General features: G+C 39.6%; 1 protein-coding gene across 6 annotated transcripts in view; it reads right to left on the minus strand.

The window, feature by feature from the left end:
* Positions 1-3,905: 3,905 nt before the first annotated feature.
* Positions 3,906-23,884, minus strand: part of LOC114875930 (whirlin) — a 47,262-nt gene continuing 27,283 nt past the window's right edge. For 3 of the 6 annotated variants that reach the window (XM_029186793.2, XM_029186792.2, XM_046287692.1), the window contains 7 exons: positions 21,157-21,311; positions 19,185-19,266; positions 18,941-19,051; positions 9,785-10,012; positions 6,418-6,738; positions 6,186-6,264; positions 3,906-5,979 (listed from right to left, as the gene is read on the minus strand). In XM_029186793.2, coding sequence (XP_029042626.1) covers positions 5,837-5,979; positions 6,186-6,264; positions 6,418-6,738; positions 9,785-10,012; positions 18,941-19,051; positions 19,185-19,266; positions 21,157-21,311 — 1,119 coding nt within the window. In that variant the 3' untranslated portion in view covers positions 3,906-5,836. The remainder of the gene's footprint in view (positions 5,980-6,185; positions 6,265-6,417; positions 6,739-9,784; positions 10,013-18,940; positions 19,052-19,184; positions 19,267-21,156; positions 21,312-23,884) is intronic. The other 3 variants (XM_029186791.2, XM_029186790.2, XM_029186794.2) reach the window with 2 other exon arrangements.

The following is a 23,884-nucleotide window of genomic DNA, read 5'->3' on the forward strand; positions in this document are numbered from 1 at the left end:
TTTTTGACGAATAATTCATACTCCCGTCATTGATTCTGAATTTATATACCCATGGCTACTTTCCAGTATAGGTTTTGTAAAGATCTTGCCAGTAATTAATTAATTATAACGATTTTATAATTTTACACTTTTATAATTCGATCCTAGCGCCATCTCTTCAGAAGTGGCTCAAACTACTCGACAATTTACCGACTTCCGTATGGTAAGTCCGTTGCTTACCAACAGGCAGCGCTTGGTAAGCTGTTGAGTAGTTTCAGCTACTTTTGTATAGATGGCGCAATGGTCGAAAACTAAGAGGCAATACCTCCTCCCTCTTTGCAGTCCGAAGACAGACTGACTCTCTTCCGTGCGAAGCGCTTATGTATATAGAGTCCAAATTTAGTTCCACCACTCTACCGCTAGATGGACGGTCATTTTACTGTCCATAAAATGCACTATTTTTAAAATATCAATTTCCTCATTTATAGCAAAGCGTGAGACTATTTTTTGAATTATATCGTAATTGTAGAAGGCTCTAGATTTTCTAATAAGACCAATAAACTATTTATTTTGCGAAAAAATGCAATTTTCTGTTTCATTAATTTCTACTGCTCAATCACGCTGACGGTACAATTCCCCAAGCCCGCGTAAATTCAAAATAAAAATACATAAAAGTAATGATAGCATAGTCCCAGGTTATGATAATCTAACGTTTATAATTGCAAAAAAAACGGAGGACGTAAAATTACACAGAGGGATTCATATTTCTCGTGGTGAACGTTTTATTCAATTACGATAATAATCGCCGTTATCGCAGTGAACGATGATGAATAATAATAACCGTCGTAATTTGTAATAACTATAATCGTGGTAAACGATAGGGGAAAATAGAATTGCAACTGCAATGATAATAATTAACCCTTCACTGTTTCCATCGGTGATCGATCATGATTACGATAACAATAACGAACAGCAACAATCGAACGTACAATTAAAGCGTCTGCGATTTGACAATAATTAAATAATACGATCGCGAGAAACGATGGATTTTCTTTGTTTCTTAATTTTCTTTTTATACATATGATTTATGCGTATTAACGTGTGTATGTATATACATGGTGTAAAGAAAGTCAACACTCTTTTTTAAATGATTAACTTAAAGAAATAAATTGAAAATAAATTGCTGTTCTGTCAAAGGTTAATCTTTTTATCAATAAAAAAGTTGTTCAATTAAAGTTCAATCATATAAAGAACCGATTGAAATCGTGAATTTCCTTCACACCCTACACGTGTTCCGCTCCGTTCACCCGTGTAGGTACATATATTTCGTGTAACAATTTCATCCGTGCCATCTCTTCATTTTCGTTCCACGACGATGATCGTATTAATCGACGTGGTCGTTAATTAACAAGACGAGCTTCGTCGTTTTCATTCTTTGGAACGTTTTTTTCATTTTGTGTATATGTGTTTGTGTATATGTGTGTGTCACTAAGGTGTATACGAAATCGACTGCAAAAAGGACGACCTATGAAATGCGTATGAACGAGCATGTTGCTTATGTACAGAGTGTTCTTTTGAAACGTTACGAGTACAGTTACGCCTTGCTTAACAATTCGATTAGCGCCTCTCGTCTTCGAATTGATTTCACGTTACGCTTCGACGATCCTCGTCTCGCGAATCTTTTCTTCCTTTCGAACGTTCCTTTTTACGATTACGAGGCCATAATCAAACGATAAATCTACGATTACCTATTTCATTTGAAATTAAAGCAGATCGAGACCTAAATAATTTTTATTAATATTTCCTTCTCTTCCTGTTAGCCAATCGATGAAATTTTAATTTAGGCTCTATTCACGTTTCCATTTGGAACGTTTGAAAATTTCATTCTAACGTCATCGTAGACACTGAAATAGACTCGAATCCCATTTTACAGACTCGTAATCTTGCCCCACCGTACCGTGTGATTTCTCGATTAGAGGAAGTCTCTTAACGTCCACCTTTCTTTCGGATTCGCAGCCAAAGATCGATATCGATGCACGTCACACCCACGAGAGATAAAGCTAGTTTGCCGATGGTGAACGTGCGAAAGCTGAACAGGTTTCAATAGTACGAGTCCGTGTGTCTGTTGGCTCTTTTTCTCCTTATTTCTCTCTCTCTCTCTCTTTGAAAAAATAAATCATTTTGCTAAGTTAATCTGTCTCCGTCGCGAACGACTGTGACTTTTGAAACACACGATGTCCGGTTTCTTCAGCGGCAGCTACGTTACTTTAGACACCGACTAATGTCGGCTCTCCTAGCACGCTTTCTGCAATTTAGGCTTCCTTCGGTTATACAGAAGTGTATAGAAAGGAATGTCTTAACATTTGTCATGTTTTTTAAGAGCTAAGAAGCTCTCCTCCCTTGTTCCTTAATTTTCTGTAGATCAAACATGTCGTATCTTTCATTCAAGATAAATTAATACATCGCTTTGTTCGTTATAAATCATTTTTCTATCAAAAGAAGCCTGAATTGTAGCTAAGTGTACACGTGTCTGTCGCTTCTAATATTCGCTCTAGTTCAAAGTTTATCTACGATCTATCGCGACTGGTTGGTTTCCCTTTCAAGTGTAATCGATTGAGAATTGATCGAATTTACACAAAATGCGTCTGTTCGAGGGAGAGACATCATCATCGGAGCATATGGATCTTGTTTCAAATTTGAAACTTACAATCACTCAAGTATTATTCGTCGAAAATGAAACTTTGAAAATTTGTCGAATGATTTTTCCGATTAATCTTGGCTAGAAATCGAGCCCCGACCTCGCGTTCTTCAACCATCGATTAATTCAAAATTGATTTCCGCGTTACCAGACACGCGTCGATGGATTATATATTATCGAGGAGAAACAGATGATTTTTGATCGGTGCTTTTATTTTTGTTCTCCTGTTAAGCAATTTATTGGCACTGACGGTCTTAAAGCATTCGAAACTTCCTCCTTGCGGAACAATTTCCTTCGAAAGTTCAACGATCGTGAAAGGAACATCGCGCTAAGACAATGAAAACACTTTTTACTTTTAACATATTCCCGTGTGAAAGAAGAAGGCACATGTTTCGGCAGATTTTATCATTCGTATATGCTCTTTGCCAAGGGCTTTGATCAAGTTTTTCGTCTTTTTTCGATGAAACGAAATCAATCCGCGTTTACCAAGCAGTCGCGTGGAAACTGAAAGCAGCGGTTCAAACGCGTAATTAAGCAACGTTACGGTCACGGTTTCTAATGAAAAAAAAAAAATGGTAGAACCTGTTTTTGCCGTTTTCCTGTTTTGCATAATCCCTCGAGCAGAAAGATTATCAGCTTTTAGGGTACATGAACTGAAAATCAAATGAAATTCTCACGCGATGAAATTTTCACGATCGATCGGAAATGTTTCTCTTTCTCCTCGAATTGTTTTATCGCTTCCTGTTTAAAGCTGCAAAAGGCATTGTCGGATATGTGGGCTGAGATCTTCGAATCGCTGCTGTAATGGTTTTACAAAAATATCATCTGCTTTCGCGTCCCAGTTTTTCAGAGTTCAAGTTTCCTTTTGTTTTGTTTGTTTTTTTCATTTTTTATTTTTTTTTTTGTTTTACTTCTAGTTCGTTTCTGGAACGAAGAACAAACGTGAATGGTTTTTAGAAAAGGTCGCTTTGAAAACACAGGAAGAGACACTAGTACGAGGTACGTTTTATTTTTCGCGTAGAAAGCATCTATTGTTTTCTCCATTTTCATTCTTTACTCGGTTCATTAATGTTCTTAACAGTTTAAAATTTGTGCAAGGTTTTTGCATCAGCAACAATACACGTTTACCGTGTTCTTCTATCGTTTCTTCTTTTTCATTTCTCTTGTGTTTGCTGGTTATTTGCTTTGGCACATTTAGCTGAATGGGTCCTGGTTAACATGTTTATTCGAAAACGTGGCACACCGATGAAATTCGTTTTTTTTTTTTTTTCAAAATAGAAATCTTTTTCAAACGATCCTGGATAATTTTCGATCAAGTCTGGATTAGATTTGGCTGATTTTTGGTTACAGACTATACATTACGGGTCCTCGCCTCGTCGATTCAATCGCATCTCTCAAAATACCAGCATGTTTGATTATGTTTCATTAGATTTGAGTTAATCTAACGTAGCGTTTGATAAGGACCTATATCTTCCGATTGACTAAATTCCCAAAGCTGAGATTTCTTATTTCAAATCCGTCATCTTCGATCGGCCACCGATCTCTCTTTAACAATAATTCCAAACAATCTCTTCGAGCAATCATCCGCGATTCCTCGAGGCTCGATACTCGATCGATCAACAGCTACATACGTTCAATAACATCGTCAAAAATATTCGCCTATTATTTATTGAACTCTTGCCACATTTTCTCGCATCCTGACGAGTAAAGCTCGAGAGAGTCCGATTAGGTAGGTACAAGTTTGCAATTCCACTACGGTAGTCGATAATATTATCATATATGTATAATATATGTGTGTGTATACATAATATACTTTGTTAAGCCTCAACAATTCCCGTAATAAGTCTATGTTAATCGCAGGCCTCTGGTCGGTCAGGACTTTCGTCGATTTCCTTGATATTTTTTTCTTTTTTTCTTTTATTTATCAGCTATCGACGTTTCTCGATGAGCGAAGCTGCGTGGAAAAATAGATGCTTTTTTTTTTTTATTTAATTAGCTGATTACAAGAAGTATCGTTCCTGAATGAGATTAACTCTGTCACTTTGTATATTTAAATATCGACACCTTTTATGATAAAGATTAAACATCTAACGACACACTTTAATTACTATTTAGAACGGGACCTCGTCTAGTTGTACGATACAATTATTATTTTAAACCTTCGATTCGCGATTTCTTTCGCCTACAAATTAACTGGATGACGTGGCAGTTGAAGTTTTACTGCGACCAGGTACAATTAATCGACTAAACGCAAGAAACTAGATTAAACCGTACAAGAATCTAGAAAAACAAGATATTCGATACACAAAGAGTACCTGCATCCCTCGGCCAATCATTGGAACTACCTACGTCACGATCATGCCATTAAACGACCGGCCAAAGAAATGGATCAACGAAAATCCTGATCGACGTCGCTAGCCAGGATCGCCGATAACGCATTAGTCAACAGTGAATCTCCGTGTCTCACGGAATGTCCACGCGACCCACCATGGGCCATGCTCGAATCTTAATCATTTGTTACAAGTGTTCGCGTGGGTCTTCGAGCAATGTTCGCGTTCCTGTATCCACGAAAGAAAAACAAATAGTTTCATCGTCACTGATGATCCAAAAATTGCACCCACCTGTATTCTTCTTTCGGTAACAGAGTCTCTGAACCTCTTAAGAGTACATATCGTAATTAGTGTACACGAAACAATCTCTAATAGTTTGGCACAGTCAACTTACTCTTCATCGTCACACTGAAAGTGTCTTTCCTCAACAACGTCTTTCCGATCCTCCTCGAATCATCTCTTCCTCGTTGCATTCTTTTCTTTTCTTTTACATCGTTCAAGCTTGAGGATGAATTTTAGAAGCCGTCGGTACCGTCTCAGTTAGCCCACAGATTCTTCAGCAACGGAGGACGATAAATCCAGCTTCTTGTTCGTTGCAGCGTTTCATTTCGTATATTAATTTTCTTGATAGTTCCCACCACCAAGGCCAGGTTCGAATTAGCACCTGACTACAGAGCTCGACCGTCAAATCGAGAACAAACTCTTTGTTTTTTAATTTTCTGTCTCGAATCTGTTCGGTTCAACGTCGATGATATTCCCAGTGTGTCAAGGGTCGAGCTCTGGTCATTTTGGGCTACGGTGGTTCCGGCTCGGAGGTGGGAGATTCCTGCTACGCTTCCAGGAAAATCAACGCCGTGGGCTTCGGCTCCAGGTTGCTCTTCTTCGCCTCGACCACCAGGAACTCGATCTCGTTGCGATCGCGTCTCGCGAACGATTCAGCGATCAGTCTTGCTACCTCCTGATGATGAAGCCCTGCAAAACCAAGAGAAATATTTCTTAATAACGATGAATATTGCGTCGACTATAACGAGAAAGGTAGACAGTGATTCAACTTAAATTAAAGCGACAACGAAGTTTTGTACCATGTTTCCTAACAACGATCGATAAGGCATCCTTCGCGAACTACTCTTTAATTGACTGCACGGAAAGTTCGTGCAATAATTATGATACGAAATTACCTTCGACTTTATGACCATCGACTTCTAGAATCAACTGACCCACCTCCAGACCACCAGCCTCGTATGCTGCTCCATTATCCTGTGGACATAACGAGTGTAATCATCGTCTTCTCGTCTACCAACATCCTTTCTACAATATTTATCGACATCTCTCGTGTTACGCGGCAGTATTATTAACGAGCGATGTTTAAATATGACGATAAAGAGAAAACTGGTTAACTAGTTCGCTCACGTGTATATTGATAATCCTGGGCAGTGGATGTTTAGTGTTGGCACCACCCTCGATGGCGATACCCAGAATAGACTTGGTCTTCTTCACGGTGATCCTCAGGTTCCCTTGATGATCCGGCACCACCAGGGCGCCGTCTTCTTCCCTTCTTTCAGACATTTCGCTTCGCGCTAGCCTTTGGGCGCTATGGTGTCTCCGAGGCGGTCCGCCAGCACCCGCGTTTCCGGCGGACCCGCCACCGGAACCACCCTCCTCGAGCAGCTGCGCTTCCTGCATGTCGAAGCTTCGCGAGAGCTTGTGCGCGAGTTCCTGAAACGGGCACAACTATGTTTCATCGGAAGATGTAGGGTATCTGTCTTCCGATCGACCTTGTAGCATCGTGGCAGCAATCTTCGTCGATCAAGCTTTTCTTTTTATCAAAAAATTTAAAGATATTTTTATAAATTCTTTTTTTTTTACTCGAGGGATGGATTGCTGTCACGTAACTGGTCAAAGTCATCTCGTGCACGCGCGACGACAGCACACAAGAGCTAAAGGAGGCTGATGCTGACGAGTTTCTGTGCACGCTGTAGTCGAAGAGAGTCCTGGTAGTCTGTAAAGTTGCTTACTCATATAAAGTTTCATTGTTCCTCGCAAAAGAAAATGCTTTTACTCGGCTCTACTTCTGAATGGCATCTGCTGTCATAAGTATGAACAAATAATTAGAGCGAATCCTTAGCTTGGACTGTTGGTACATTCTTTTTTAATTATTCTCAAAGCCCGATGCCGTTCAGAAGGATATCTCTTTGTTCCAAACATTAATTTCATTAGAAAGCGATTGCGTTAATACTTGGGATTTTGCAAGAATTTCAAATTATAAGAAGGTTGATCAGGATCTTCGGCATTCCCGGACACGGTCCAGTTTGTCAGTGATTTTTCATTGAACGGCCAACTTGCCCGCCTACCGGGCTTCACTTCTCCACAACGGTGCACATCCCTCTCCCGGTACCTATATGCAATCGTACATGACATCGTGTAGAAACGTTGAATGACGATTTAAATACATATCGATATAGGTATCACAAGAGTATAATAATAAAAAATTAAGTCATGCTTGCTGATAGGCTGGTAGCAGTTGGGTGTTGGTGGTGCTCGAACAGAGTGGTGGTGGTGGTGGTGGTAGTGGTAGTGGTAGTGGCAGTGGTAGTGTCTGTCGTGTTAATTATTACGAACGAATATCAGAAACCTTATCAAACTTCCTAATTGGTGAAACTCGAAATTTCACTGATCGTGGGACAATGATCGCGACGCCTATTCCGATGGTCTCTTTTGTCAAATTTTCAAATGGTTTATTAAATTTTTTTAAATCGTCAGAATTTCGAAGCGTTTATGGACTGTTGCGAAAAATTTCTATGGGTCGTTCCGGTAGCCAGAGCCCGTAGGTCATGGTCGACAGTAAGGGGAAACGAGCGAATTCACGAATCGACTCATCTCGTAGTGAAACGCGAGTCGCGAACACGGTGAAAGTGTTTCGCGAATACCTCACCCTGGGAATTTCTCTTCCTAGTCAGACGAATCAAAGAAAATTCCACTATACATAAAAAGGAAACTCGATAAAGAAAAGGAAGGAGACTAGTCATATGTGATCAGGTAACGTTGGACGCTCGAAAGTGAACTTGAAATCTTTAGCCTATTGCCTGGCTAGTGATCTATGGATCACTTAAATTCTAAACTAAAGTAAATTCGTGGGCAGTCGAGGCATTGATTAATAACACGTCAGATAAAATATCTTTTGAAACATTATCAAACTACTGTACCATCCCAGATTTTCCATTACCCCTCCCATCGAATTTCCTGGTTTGGTGAAAACTTCTGTCTACACTTTCTCTACTGATTTACAGTCCTCGATTGCGCCCCATTACCGATCGAGACTTTCTTCCTACGAAGTTCCTACTCCTTCTACCACTATCTGATAGATTCTATCGTGTCACTCTACATCAGGAACGAGCATCAGGACAAGATAAATACAGATAATCCCAATGCCCATCCCTGTTATACAAATTGGACAAAACGTTATCGCTGCTAATCGAAAATAAACAAGCGATCTATCAACAGAAAATATGAAACAGAAAGAAAGAAAAAATTTTGGAATTAGAGAAACAACTTCCTCTACTAATATTACTATTACCGACTGTCCCGAGGTTTGTATTCAGGGCAAGTATCTATGGCCCCGGAGCTCCAGGGCATCCAAGGGCGGCTCTCAGTCTATGATCATGGGGAATCGAATTCGTTACGTCTCTAATCTCTAATGATAGTTTCTACACGACTGATCTAGACGATGAACGGATCTATTGTTCTCTTCCTTTTCAATCTACCACAATCGTCCGGTATATTTTCTACTTTTTTTTTTTTTTTCTGATGTGAGTAAAGTGATCGTGCATGCCAACAAGACATCTATGTAATAAAATACACTCTGATAAATATAATAGAATGCTCGTACGTGTACGCGTGATTGTGTACGACTCGATGCGTTCACAATTACACGGACACGGTGTTATTACAATAGTCGTGCGTTGAATAATAAGTTAAGGAGAAAAATCGAAGATAGCATGTGCAAGACATCTAAGGAAAAATTAAAAGAAAAAAAGAATTTAAACAAAGAAACACGTACACACCTAACGCTATTTCGTACTAACAGTTCGCTAATCTCTAAGAGCAGAACAGGAGATTGATCTTGGTGATACAGAGACAGATAAAGAAGAAAGATCAAACTAAAGATAAGAGAAAAAGAATGGAGAGGTTTTGTAATTGGGGAGAGTTTCATGCCAAACGGGATGATTCGATTCAAATTTTCGACAATTTTTCTTTGAACAATTGCCTGATTAAATATTTCAATATTTTTATTTATTTTTCTTTTCTCTGAAGTTTCACTTGGAACGTTTTCTTGATATATGTCGCGGAAATAAGTTTTGGTTGGAAAAAATTTGATTTTTTGCCTGGGTGAATGTGTCCTCCCAAAGAGGATCGAAACTTTTAAGCTTCCACGTGTCTCGCAAAAGTTTGTCGAAAGTTTCTATGCTGTTTGTCGTAAACTGTAATGTTCGTTCGAGGCACTTGTCAACCGGTCCGCCGCGTTTTCTCTGGCAAGATTTTTTTCTCCTTAGAAACATCGAGATTTTCGAATTTTTCTCATTCCTGAAAGTGTCATTCACTGAACGTTGTTAAATCCATGAATCTTTTCACAATTAATCACGAATTTATTTCCTTTTCGAGAAAACAAAAGAAAAAGAATCGAAAAGAGGAAGAACAAAAAGGAATCGAAAAGAAGTAGAAGTATTTTGTGCTTGGTAGATATCTGTGTGTTGTGGTTTCGTCTTGATAGAAAACTTACGAGGGGCCTGGCGCCCCAGTACCAGGATTTCACACGTTGCGTTAGCCCACCGAGCAGGTGGGACCTCCAACCACCGAAACCTCCACCACCTCCACCCTCTGAGCTCCTTTCCTCCCTTCCTTCGTCCTCATCCTCCTCCATATCGCGATCCCTTTCCGTTCCTCCTCCTCCTCGTCTCCCATTACCGATCATCTCGGCGTCGCTACCATCGCAACCACCGTCGCTTTCCTGCGTCGCGACGCCAAGAGAAAAACCTCGTGTTAGCCCCGTTTAACCATCTTACATTTCATTCGGTTACATTCAACTCGTCAAGGGTAATTGCGCTCCTGCTTTCCTTTTACAAACTACCTTTCCCCAATTTCCAATTACCACCTCTTCAACAATTTTCAATACAAAATATTCTAATAATAAAAATGTTATATTTGAGAATTATTCGATCGTATTTATTGTATTTGATGCGTCGATCAACGGTGACCCTTTCAGTTGATACATTAAAAAATATGAATTTATCGAATCGCGCAGCGTTATCGGTGATAAAAGTGTAAGGATAATTAATGATCGGCCGTGTGAACCGGGCTTCAAGTTGACCAGATCGCCAAGACGAATGACCCAGATCGGGAAATCGCAAGACGATGGGCGTCGCCAATTTTTTCCGCCCTTTTTCGACTTCCTATATCTATACGTATGTATACATAACGGAACGACACGACACGGTGAAAACTTTCACCAACGTTGACCTATTATCGTACCGCCATCATTATCACCGTTTCGCACGCTCGGTTAAGGTTAGTGGGTAACCGCGGCTGTTGAATTACGAGCCGGGTGTCGGTCCAAAGAACCAGGTGTGCGTTTTTCAGACTGGAACGATTCCTTATAAACGTGGTAAACATTTCAGACGATAGAAATATCGCTGTTTACGATAATACTTCTCGGATTTATAGAGTGGCTTGAAATTAAGTGTTACGAGATGTTCTAGCCGGAGCTACTTAACAGAGATGAAGCTAAACAAATCAACTTTATAAAGAAATATTATTTTTTCTTTTTGTAATTAAATTATGATTGATTAAACTATGAGAGCGCTTATTTCTAGACTGAAATCATAACGAATCTATCAATTATCTAACTACGCGCGGATATAAGATATTTCTACAAATTAAATGCATTTTTGAACGAAACATCTCGTATCTAATCTCACGTAATAACTCAGTTATAAGAAATCGTCTTGTACGAAACACTGAATGAATAAACACCAAATGATACGTTATCAGTGACGTAAAACTGTATCAATAGTCTGTTAATAAAACAGATATTAGTATGACAAAATAATACTTCATTGTGATCTTGAACGATCTTAAAAAACGTTGTTTTGCAATTCAACCGATACACTTTCTTAATCGTTCGAGTTTCTTCGTTAACGAAGATGATATTTAAAATTTTCATCTTTAATTTGCTTTCACTCCTCCTTTCCAATGTTATACATTTTCTAGGAAAGTTCGAGGAGGAAGCAAAGTGTTGACACGATGATAACATTATAATCCATATCGACTCCACGTAGAACGATTTATCGATTCCACGAACGACTCCTCGTCGATTACGATAGACCTTTAAGTGTAGGTGTCACCTGTCGACTGCTTTCGAATCCTTACGCAACACTTTGGTTCAATGGACCTCGTTGCATATAATGCAAACAAAAATTACCATCTACAAATTTATTCGATCCACCCAGAAGCGTTCAAAGTTAATCGGACCAATTAATAAAACTCGATCACAATGTTGTATCGTTAAGTAAGACCTTGCGTAAAAAAAATAATGAATAAAAGATTAAAATTTCTATCATAACAGAGATATTTGTTGTCCATAAACGTCGGTGTTATATCACTACAGAAATAATTATATAAAAATCCTGCAATTGCATAACCATTATGTAATTCAACCTGAGATCATTGGAGGATCTCTTCAAGAGGTACACAGTTACTCGAAAAAATATATCTTTCTCTTTTATATTTTAATCTCGAATCATTAAAATTAACAAACATTAAATTAGATTTTTATGTACCGATCAATGGGGGACGCATATGGTGCGTCATCGTTTGTATAGCAGGGAACAGTATAAGACGCACCGGGCGCGTCATCGGTTTGGAAAGCGTAAAGGTACTAAAGAGGTAGCCGTGAGATAGAAGGATGATCGGAGGATCGAACCGGTTCGTAGATAAGAGATAACCAAGCCGGCTTGGCCAGCAGATCGATCGAGAAACGAGCCCGTTCCAATTTTCTTGCCGGCCAAGAAATCTTCGGTTCGCTTCCAGTTTTTCTCAGCCGCGAACGCGCCGACAATCACCGGCCGACGTAATAAATTCTTCGCCACTTAAGTCATAAACGCGATTCGAAAATGTTCTTCATCTTCTTCGCGAACGTTTGACTGTAACCGCCTAACTGTCCTTCGACTTCCTCTTTCCGTCCTCCCTTACGACCGATATTAGCCGCGTCGTTTTATGCAAATTCGAAAGTCTCACCGTTCTCACGTGTAAATGTTATAATTTAAGCTAGGAGAGGAGACGCGTGAACGGGCCAATTAACGGAATATCCGATTAACATCGGAGCCGCGCGAGCTTCCCAGGAAGTATCTCTCCTCTGAGAAAAAGATGTACCGTTCGTCAGGTTCGTCTGTTCCAGGCAATTCTAATCGGCCAACTGACTCGTGGAAACGATTCGCACGGAGGTAAGCCGCTTTGGACGGCGACCAGGAAGCAAAAACGAATCTGCCAGTTTCTCGCGTCGAGAATCAACGATTCTTTCGTTCAACGTTTTTCTCCTCGATCCTCTGGTTATTGAGGATAACTATAGTCATCTTGGACAACCATTTTTATCGCTACGGGTGGCACTAATTACTTTACAAAATTCATTTCTAAGGATTACTAACTGTAGCCTAAGGGTGACTAAAGACATTAATGATAGTAGAAATTTGGTACGAGAGATTCGAGGAGAAACTATCAGGGGTAGTTTCAAAATTGCGCTAAAATTTGACACAGTAAGTGTACCTAATGGCAAATGAACAATTTCCAAGCAAAATTATAATTATAATCTCAAGCTCCGTTATTTTTTCTGCTACCAATTTAAAGTAGAGACGATTCAAGTAAGAAGATTCATGTGTAACGCGCTCGGAGGATCGGATGGTAGTCGGTCCAGCTCATCATCCCCTTTGTTCATCGCCGCTTCTGTTATCATCCTCCTCGAACTTCCTCCGCAGCGAATCGACGCTTGGTCGTGCATGTAACCCGCATTCGAGGATAACCAGACAACCTGGCAACGTTGTAAAACCCATTCTTCCACCTTCTGCCCCTCTCACCTGTTACCTGTCCGCTCGTTCCCGCCACACCTGTCACACTCTCTCTTCCGCCAACAACTCGAGACTATACCTATCTTCGTCTCGTGAACGATCAGGTAAACGTAAACTCAGCCAGGCCTGGTGTACCGTCACTTCAAGCTCGGTTCTTGAATCAGTCGAAGCGACACCGTCGAGACGCGTGCCGCTTCCTTTTCTTCCTTCGATCAATCGTGATCGCGATCGACGTTCTTGATAATCGAAGATCGTATCATTTTTCTTTTTTTATTTCTCGACACGTCAAGTGTTTCGTTGGTGGGATCATCTTACTGTTTCTGAGGTAAGTTTGCGGTGATTTTGGAGGTTGAGTAGTTTGGAAGCGTTTGATATTTTGAAAATACAAATTGAGAGATCATCGATTAATTTTTTCCTGATGAGATTATTTTCATTGATGTAACAGCGACAGGAAGGGTTTATAATAATTGTTAGAGGGCTTTGGTAGCTTTTCTGTCTTTGATAGCTTGAAAGTTGGATAAAGAATAGTCATTTGAGAATTTGGAATAATTGTTGAGTGAATAATTGAAATTTCGATGTCGTCTCAGCGGTAAAGTGCGTCGAATTGAGATCGAATTCGTGAAAGTGTGACGATACGACTACGAATTCATGAGTCATATCATTATATTAGAGTCGTTAATTGCCAGTTTCTTTGTTTATTACTGGTGATCGCTAATCAGCGAGATAACACGCACGACGATTAGTCTCTTTCTCTACTAGCAATCGATTTCATCATTGAAACATGCGTCGATGTTTATCGAACGAAGGGAATTTCGTACGATGTCCAATTAGCGTGACTAATAGACAAGCAATTAATATTCTTTCAATCTCTTATACGATCCGTGTTGAGATTCTTTCATCCATAAAGACAATGTTACGATCACTTTCGATGCAGTATTTCATCGCATGATTAATTCCAATTGCACAACAGGATTTTCATTAAAAGTTTTTGTTCCTACGCGAAGGGGATAATTTACCGGCTTTGTTGTTCGTACAGACTGATTTAATTAGTTGGATACGTGGTCGAGGTTTTAACGAGATAAGTATATTTACTTCGTTCACTGGAAGCGATAATCACGATAAAAGGGGTTACCTATTGTGGATTATAATTAATACGTTGTTCGATAATTAAGAGGAAAGGATTTTCCATTCGTTATCCTTCGATCGCAAAAGTATAATTGGAATATCATTTTCACTGGCATATAGACAATTTAATCATCCGATTTTCAATCTTTCGAAATTATATATTTACCTTTCAAAAATAAATTAATTATGAAGAAAGAAATCGGAAACTCCTTTGCCATTTTCCAATCTTTGCCTTCGTTCTTGAGATATAAGCAATTAAAAATTTGGTTCCTCGACTTCCGGGGAGACACCTGCGCGCGCGGCGCAGCCCGGAAGTCGAGGAACCAAATTTTTAATTGCTTATATCTCAAGAACGAAGGCAAAGATTGCAAAACGGTAAAAGACTTTTCCATTTGTTTTAACACGAAGAACACACCCTCCATCGTGTATCCCTCAATTTTTTATTTTCTACTTTTGGTTCTTTTTTCAATTTATTTGAGTGGTACCAACACGATAAAGATGGTTTATATTCATCCATTTAACAATGTATCATTGAGAAATGTAGATCAAACATTGCCACATCGATCGGTGGTTCTATTTTTTACTTCTCTGCGGTTTCAGCGGAATATCGCCGCAATTTCCAAGGTAACGCGATCGCGAAAAACACCGGAGAAACGGTGGACGGCAAAAGCGTTTGACCAGCGAATTGCGGATCGTTGCAAAATCCACGAGGTCGCTATTACAGTCGTTCAGTAAAACAATAAAGAAAAACAGGCAAAAGTCTAGTCCAAGCCGTAATCGAAATATTCTTCTTTCATTAAAAGGCCGCCTGTTAAATTTTGCTAAAATTTGTCAAATTGATAACAGCAATTATTCAAAATAAATTTCGAATTTCAATTATACAGGCTGATTCAAAGGTAAAAACAAAGTTTGTATAAGACGTTTGAGAAACTTTTACTTTTAGCATTGACGTTATTGTGCAACCGGCGCACAATGTACACTACAAGGTGTATAAAATGCACGTTCTGTAGAAAGTGTTCATTACGATTTACAATTTACAAGAGCACATTCGCGCTCTTCGCTTCTATCAGTGAAACACGATGAATCACGTTCCTTTTATATTTACCGTCACCTTTTCTCCTTGTAGACAACAATTTCGATAAAAAAAGCGCATTTATGAAAGTAAAGGGAAATTTTGAAAATTTTGTTGCAAATTTAAACAACGATCGTACAGAGAATGGGTGCAGAGAATGATGAGAATTTTTTAAATACCAATTAGGATTTGAGGTTCGCTATTTTTGCCATCTGTTTTCCCCCCAAAATTGCAGTCATTCATTATCGAAAAACCGTGTATGCACCTTGGATAACGTTGCCGTCCGGTTCGAGCGAGGTTGCCTCTTCAACAACGTCTAACTGTTTATTCTATACGGTATCCGAGCACTGACTGTGGGAATCCATATTTTTAACCGGTTTGATCGTTTCCTATAGTCCCTCTAAAATATTCCTTTCACCTTACAACGCAGCTGCCGCTGCGAAATTTCCTACCAAATTACACCGAGTTGCAAAAGCATCCATATTCTCTTAATTAACACATTATCCGGCACAGTGAAAACGGATAGCTGAACTAATGGTTACGGGATGATTCTATGAGAAAATACAAGTCGAAAATGTGGAACAATATTTTCCTATGAGTGGTTTCGTTTTTATTTTTTTCTGAAAATTCATTTCTTGAACTACATAAATAACGAAACGAGAAAGTTATTTACGCACGATGCTTGTTTATCTGATAAAAGAGAAAATAGTGTGACGGATCTTATCTGGTGAATCTGGAACGAGACCAAACAGATACGTATGATAATTTCTATTCCAGTTTTACATTTTTCGCAAAAACATTTGAACGCTTGCTAATAATATTCCGCCTCGTAAATCATAACCGGAATAATTCGTGATCATTAATCTTGTAACATAATCAAAAACCATCCCGGGTTGTATTTCAGCGAAGGATATTCAAATTTTAATTGCTGTCAAGTTTAATAAAGCATAAAAGGTTTTAGTGGCAATTCGACCATAGCGTCGTTCGAATATTATTCGCCGTATTATAATTTTAACATTCGGCTATTTGTTTCATTTTTCCAACCGATCGTTCGCGTTTACGATTCCAACCGAACTATAACAGGGGTCGTTCCCTCGAAGAAGTCTAGAAAGCTAGAGCTTTCGTCGGGGCAGCTTGCGATTCTATCAGGGCGTAATTCGAGTTCCTTGCTCGAACCGGACGTAAACAGGATCGTAAAATCCCGAAGGAGATCGAGTCGTTCCTCGAACTCCGATCCGAGTTAATTGCATCAAGTTTAAGTAAATGAAATTTCGTCTTGGAACGTTTGGGATCTTGGAGAGACGGGGAATTTTCGAAAATTCTCCGAGCTGGAGAATTTCTCCGCAGGCGAAACCCTCGAAACTTTATCAAATTTTCCCGAATGTAGGTCTCGTCGCGATCGCTTAAAAAGATCGTGAAATCATTACGAATGCTTCGGGCAGTTTCCTTTTTGAAATTATTCAGAGAAACTTGCGCTGTTCTTTTATAAAACGGATCGAAAGTTTGCCAATAGGAAGATTTCGTTTAAACAAGGGAAAAAAGTTCTCGAGCGATTATTCTCAGTGGTAATTGAGATTCGGATCAGGTAGCTAGAACGTCCCCAGACTGATGTTGGCCCAGTGACATTCTTCTCTTCTTTGTCACGTACATTGCGTGACCCATTGCCCTCGACTGGCGATGACCACCGTGTTCCCATTTGCTTTTTATCGCGTTCACCAGAAGCCGCTCTTCCGGGGGAACGTTCACACCTTGACTTTTCATGCCAGCTTCAAGTTAAACCATGAATTCATATAACTACGATCGCGATAATCTCTTGTCCGCTGGGATGTGAACGTTTATCGAGACACATGTCCCACATGACAGCAACACGCGTGTTAATTTTACCTGCCGGTGATATAATAGCCACGAGGAACTTTGCATTTCATCTCCATTGAGTATATGGAAATTTTGTGAAATGGCTGACTTATAGATTATAATCCTTAGAAATGAAAATTTTTCTGAATACCATGTTCCTTTTTTAATTTTCAACGCAAATTTAAAATTTTGATCATAGTTATCCTTAAAAATAGCCCTGAGAATAATCTTGCGATTGGTCTAAAAGTTAAAGTTAAAATATCGTTTCAATCGTCTGTTTCAGCACGATCAAAAAGGAATAATGGAATCCTGGTTAAGCGACGTGCAACGCGTGAGGATTCCACGGCCGAAATTCGGGACCGGTAATTGCGTGAGGCGATCTAACTCGACGGTACAGCACGTACGACCGGAAGTTCACTCGAGACAAAGCCAGGACGATGCGAAAGCCACGGAGGAGCTACGACAGGCCTTTCAAGAGAAACTTTGACCGATCGGTCAGAGCCGATTAAAGGGCCCATCGTAACTCATCGAACAGAAGAAACAAACGCATCGTTCGAGGATCATCGTTCTGGACAACCGTTACAATCGAGTGTCCCTATTCCGCGATTCGACGAGATGAATCGTTCCTTTCGTTTTCCCTCACCGTGATCCCGCACGGTGACGACGATGATTTTGCCGAAAAAGGACAATAAAACTCGATGCTCGTGTTGATTTGATACACGTATCTCGACGATTGATGCGTTTCAAGAAACAGATCCTCAGAAATAGACACTTTTAACCCCTTTGTTGCGATTAAGGTATTTCATATTTTTGTAAATTCGATTCGAACTTCGGGAGAAAAGGGTTAAATATGTCTTTCTCACGACATATTTATTCGTTCGCGAAGAAAAAAAATCAAGGATGATCCTTTTCTTAATCTCAGGTTGTTCCTCAAGGATATCAAGGGTTCACGGTCGACGATCTTCAAGGGCGAGAGATAAACGTCTATCAGGGTTAAAAAAGAAAAGAAAAGAAAAAAAAAAAATGTATCGAGAAATAGAGACATTTCGCTGTTGGATCGAGCAATCTGTACGCCATTGATCGATCGGTGCCTCGATAATTAATTCAAGCGTGGAAACACCTTGCTTCCAGTCTGCTTGCCAGGATCTCTCTCGCGCGTGTACGAGTGATATACGCGGCACGATGAACATCGATCGAGCCTGGCGTGATCGACCTCCATAAATCGAGCTCGTTCGAGACGGAAACCGTGAGAAGATCCTCTCGATCCCTTGTAGATCATCCTCCGGCCCTCGAACGAGCTTCCAATCGATCGTGATCAACTTCCAAACAAGCTCAAACAAATTAACGATAATAAATATCACGATCGCGACCTATCAAATTATTCATAAGTCTCTGATTTATATTATTTTCCTTTTAATACGTTCACTGCCATAGGGGTTGATGTTATAAATATTTCAAAAAAGGGTTCACATTATTTCCCACTATGGCAGTCGATGTGTTAATTCGCAATCATTTGTAATAATTGTATAATTTAATTTTGCTACTGCAATAAAATTTAGTGAAATAATATAAACGCTTTACTAATTTGAATACTAAAGAATAAATCTCTAAATAAAATCCCTTCCCATAACAGTGCGACATTCAGAAGAGAGCACTCGGGACTCTCGGGTTAATTTCGTTCGGCGAAGAAGGTTCTTAAGAAGAGACAGGAAGTGTCGTCACAAAAGAGTACTCAAGGTGAAGTCAAAGGTAAACTATCGCTACTCACCAAATTGTCCGGATGAAGGTGATGATGGCCGTAGTCTCTAGGATTGCCACGCGAACCACCTGGAGAGCTGTGTCTACGTCCACGACCGTTCTCCAACTCGTCCTCGTAGTCCTGTAAAACAAATCGATAAACGTTCCCTTTTATTATTATCGTTATCCTCCTTGTTATTTCCAATTTGAGTGATGAGAGGATACAATGCTTCGTTTAATGAACTTCGTACACCAGCATCGAAATTTCTTTGTACCTGGTTGTCACACTCGTCGTCGTTGGAGAGGGCGAGATCAGAGGTCGTCACTTGATGCTGTTGTGCCCTCCTGCAGCCCACTCTGCAATCGCCAAAATTTTCAATTCACACCCTTGTACCACCTTTCTTTTTCAATTTTTTTTTCGTCTACCATCTCCTCTTCGAATGGAGAATTTACATTTTCCCTTTTATTTTTAATGCGTTATTTTCCTTTCTTTTTAAATATTTAGACTTTGTTTTTCAATCTTTTTACATAGACTGATTTCTTGAATGAGAAAACTGCAGGGTAATAAATTTCTTTTATAACTTTTAACCATGGTAATTATTTTTCTTTGATACGGAAATTTAATTATCGACACTTCTATCGAGTTTATGGAAGAAAAAAATGAAATTACCACCTATCAGGAAATTGAAATTTCCAAAATATTGACTAAACAATTGAAACAGAAATATTCTGCGTCTCACCCGGTGAAGTTTGAAAGAAGAATGGAACACATACGAGCGTGTGCACTGGTGCAGTTATTTATATGTTTGTCATCGATTATTTAATGAGCCCCGTCGACGTCACTTATCAATGAGAATACACCGTGGCAGATACAGCATGCCAAATCTATTTCCATTCGCTAGTTCGTCCTTCGTCTAACTTTTGATAGTGCCAGGTGGTATCGATCGATCAGTATCGCGTGAGAAAGAGAAATCAGAACGCTTCTAATCCGATCGAATTAATCTTCTCTTCAAAAATTCATGAAAAAATATTTTTCACTCTCACTGTAAACACAATGTCTTGTAATTAAAATAATTCGATACACGACTATCCAATTATTCTCTGTATAATTTTTTAACTTCAAATCAGAAATTGTTAAAAAATTGTAGATGAAATCATACGACGGTGAAGGTGATAACGAGCAGAAATTTTTACCATTACAAAAATTTGTAATGAGAAAAACTTTCGTTCTAAAGGGAAATGAAAAAATTTAGCTTTCAACACGGGACACTTTTTTCCACGAACATCACATTCCCGATGCTATTACAGTACTGCTAACTCTCAAACCTCATTTGTTTCATTCTGTTACCCGGGATACGACCTAGTGTTAGAATTTCAGCCGACTATACGGCTGAAATTTTCAAGGGCCATCCGTGTTTTCTATAGGTCCGCATTTTACTGCATGAATTACGTTCACAGACTGCGGTGGAACTATTTCCACGCGATCCTCCGTGTCTATTTTCGATAGAAAAATCAACGAAATATCCGAGTATTTATCTCCATTTACGAAAGAAATAAAGTCTGAGAGTTTTAATTTTATCTTCCTCCACCGCTGAGGGGGTTGGGTTGTTCGAATGCAAGATAGACGGTAAAGCCAGATCAGGTCTGCTAGGAAATGAAATATCGATGTACCTTCGTATATTCGACACAGAAACGCCATTACGGCTATCTTTGCTCACTTGGAAATAACGTGTTCCATCTCTTTTTTTTTCATCCTCGCCAGTCGTTTTCGTTCAATCGACGTCACTTTGACTAATTAAAACGCGTCCGACCACTTATTAATTAATGCAAAGTTGATGGAGATTTGGGATAGCGAGATATCCTTTCATTCAAAATAGAATAATTCAATATTTGAAATAGCGAAACATCTTGACACTAAAACGAGATAATTTAAAGGACATTCGGAAAACCAGATGAACGCAGTCTACCATTCAAGAAATCGGTTCACAGAGTGCTCCAAAGGTACTCAACAAAACTGAGTTACTTCAAGTGTAACCACAAACTTGTTCCATATCGAAGTTACGTTTGAATGACTCGGTTCGATTTCCTTCAGCTCGAAACGTTATCGTTGAATTAAATTTTGCCCTACTTGGTTTCTAGATACGGCAATAAGAAAAAGAAAGGAATTTTGTTTTTTCCTCTATAAAATGTAGAGAATCATCAAGGGTGTGAAAGATAGTCTGTGTTTTTAATTGGAATTCAGTCGACCTGGTCCTGGGCATGTCGGCCCCGAGACCGCTATCTTCGCTCGGTGATCTATATTCCTGGTTATCCCGAGGCAGGAGAGGTCCTGTCACTCCTAGGGGATCTCCTTCGACGTCCACCAGTCGTCCCGGACGGCAACAACCACCGGGTACACCCCTCTGCGAGAAATCATCAGATCCTGTCATGCCGTTTGCCGTTCCATTAGCTACCTTGTCACCGGTTTCGCTTGCCAACGAGAGTATATTTTTATTTATAAACGTTCCATTTTGAAACGGAATGTAAGAACCCGAAATGAATACCTGTCGACGATGATCATTGGGATCGATGTTTAAAATTATGAAGAAGAAAGATTTGAAAATTTCTCGAATATCCTCGATTGTCAAATAGAATCGTTTTTGCTACATACGTCTATTGATCGCGTGAATCGTGCCAATTTGTCCTTTTCCTCGTCGTCGCTGACGATTAATTAGCCACAAAAGCACCGTTCAATGTGCCAATTAACTGACAATCATCGATCATCGATCGTCGCCGACGTTCGCCAATGATGACAGTTGATTTACGACGACTTCCGTTGCCGGTCTTCCGTTCAAGAATCACGGAACCGTGAAAGCCAAACTGCTCGTCGTTAATCAAACGTCATTGCATCGATTCGTACGTTGATCAGAATCAATTGATTCTAGAAGCACACAGGTGGCTGATTAATCTAATTCCATTCTGAGTGTTAGATATTTTGCTTGCCTATCGGCAGGCATTTTGTTAACTTTTAATTGCAATTCGAATTCTTTAGACTCGAAGCAATTAAACTTTTAATTGTGATTCTTGATTAAAATGTTTCTTCGTAATGGTTCGATTAAACTTTTTACCGATTCGTTATGTAAACTCTGTTTCGAATTGTTTCGCGATTATTATTGAATTTTCACGTTTCTATTTTATTTCCTGAAATTATACCCCGATTTGTCCGAGGGTTGAAATTGCCTTTCAGATATTCTCAACGTTTGGATGAAATGAAACAGAAGATCCAGAAGGTATCAGAGGTAAAAAGCTGGAGGCAGAAAGAATAGGAAAAATCCAAAGAGCAAAGTGAAAGAAAGAAATATCCAAGAACGAAGGCCGTCTCGTCGACAAATCGCCCCGAAGAAGAAGATTAACGGCGGCTGACGTTTCGTTTGAACTCGTTGGCTACGAAACCGGCCATTAGCGAGCTGGCCCGAGCTTTGGAGAAGGCCGGCAGGATCTTCGTGGATCTGTTTTCGCTCGACGATCTCGTGTGCGAAATAACTAACGAATTAAAAAAAAAAAAAAATTATATCGTGCGACAAGAGAGCTTAAACGAAGCTTTCCAGGAGACTTTTTAGAAACCTGAAATCGTGGCGCACGAGATGCGATTAAAAAACTACTTTCAGCATCTTGCGATCGAGTGCATGATCGAACGCATTTTTAAAATGCGATCAGTTTGTTGAATATAAACGGCGAGAAGCTTGAAAAATTGATATAGAGACGATCGAGCACTCGATCGAGGCAAGACAGAACGAAACAGAAATCCAGCAAAGCTCAGGCGAACTCTTTCGAGAAGCTCCCAAATATCATGTACTGTCTCCCCAGATGTGGTTAGCGTGAAATAAGAAGACCAGGCAAACGTATCGCATCTAATATCGCATAAAGCATCGTCTATAAAATCCTGTCGCGTTCAAGACAGCTGGTAAAGAAAACGAGATATCCAAAGCCATCCGTCCTTTGTTTCATCGTAGCTACCGATCGTGATCAAAGGTTTCGAAAAAGGCTTCGAATATTCGCTTGGCTGAAGCTCGGAAGCAAATACATTCGCCGCGCCAAAGAAGCCACGAAACCGGAAATGAGGCAACACAGTTGCTGTAAGCAAGCTAGCACTAAATCATAAACATTGATAGAGATAGAAAGAGTAATCGAATAGAGATAGAGATAAAAGAAGAGATACAGAAGACCAAGAAGACTCTTCTATCAGAAGAATAGAAAGAAAGAAGTAGAAGAAGAAGAAGAAGAAGAAGAAGAAGAAGAAGAAGAAGAAGAAGAAGAAGAAGAAGAAAGAGTTGCAGGTAGTGATGGGACATGAAGCGATTTAAATATGTATAAATGTACATAGCTGTTAATTTTGGTCAAGACTTTCAAGGTTTTGAATAAAATTTCAAGTGATTAGCCCTGTGCAGGGTCGGTATGCTTAAATTGCTTGCAGACCTTTCCAAAAAATCACTTTCAAATTGTCCATCACTAATTGCAGAAAGATTCTCGAGTCATGCTTTCACAGGTGACCGCGATAGCTGATAGCACTTAAGCGAAAAACACAAAAGAAAAAAAAAGATGTTGCTTCGATTTCCCGGATCAACGTTCCATCGAAATCGACTGGAGACGCGTCTGGTAACTCGATCCACTCCGTTGGACGTTCTCCAGGTCGTTTTCTTCATCTTTTCTTTGTCGTTCAGCTTTCTTCTTCGCACGTTCGATCCGTCACCTCTTCGCACCTCTCCAACCACGACACAATTGGCTTTTCTTCTCATCGTCCGGTTGACTTGCTCTAATTTCGCTAATCTCCTCGTTAAAATCATTTTTTTTTTCTTTTCACGAGCTATGTGAGGGTCAATTTTGCCATCTAATCGGGATACATTCAGTGAAAAGGGGTACAACAGCATACAGAGATTTCTTCTTTCGCCATGAAATCGAAGATCTTCCCTTCGTTCGGGACGATGTTCGATGGATT

The sequence above is a fragment of the Osmia bicornis genome, chromosome 11 (assembly GCF_907164935.1).
Source record: "Osmia bicornis bicornis chromosome 11, iOsmBic2.1, whole genome shotgun sequence".
Taxonomy (NCBI): domain Eukaryota; kingdom Metazoa; phylum Arthropoda; class Insecta; order Hymenoptera; family Megachilidae; genus Osmia; species Osmia bicornis.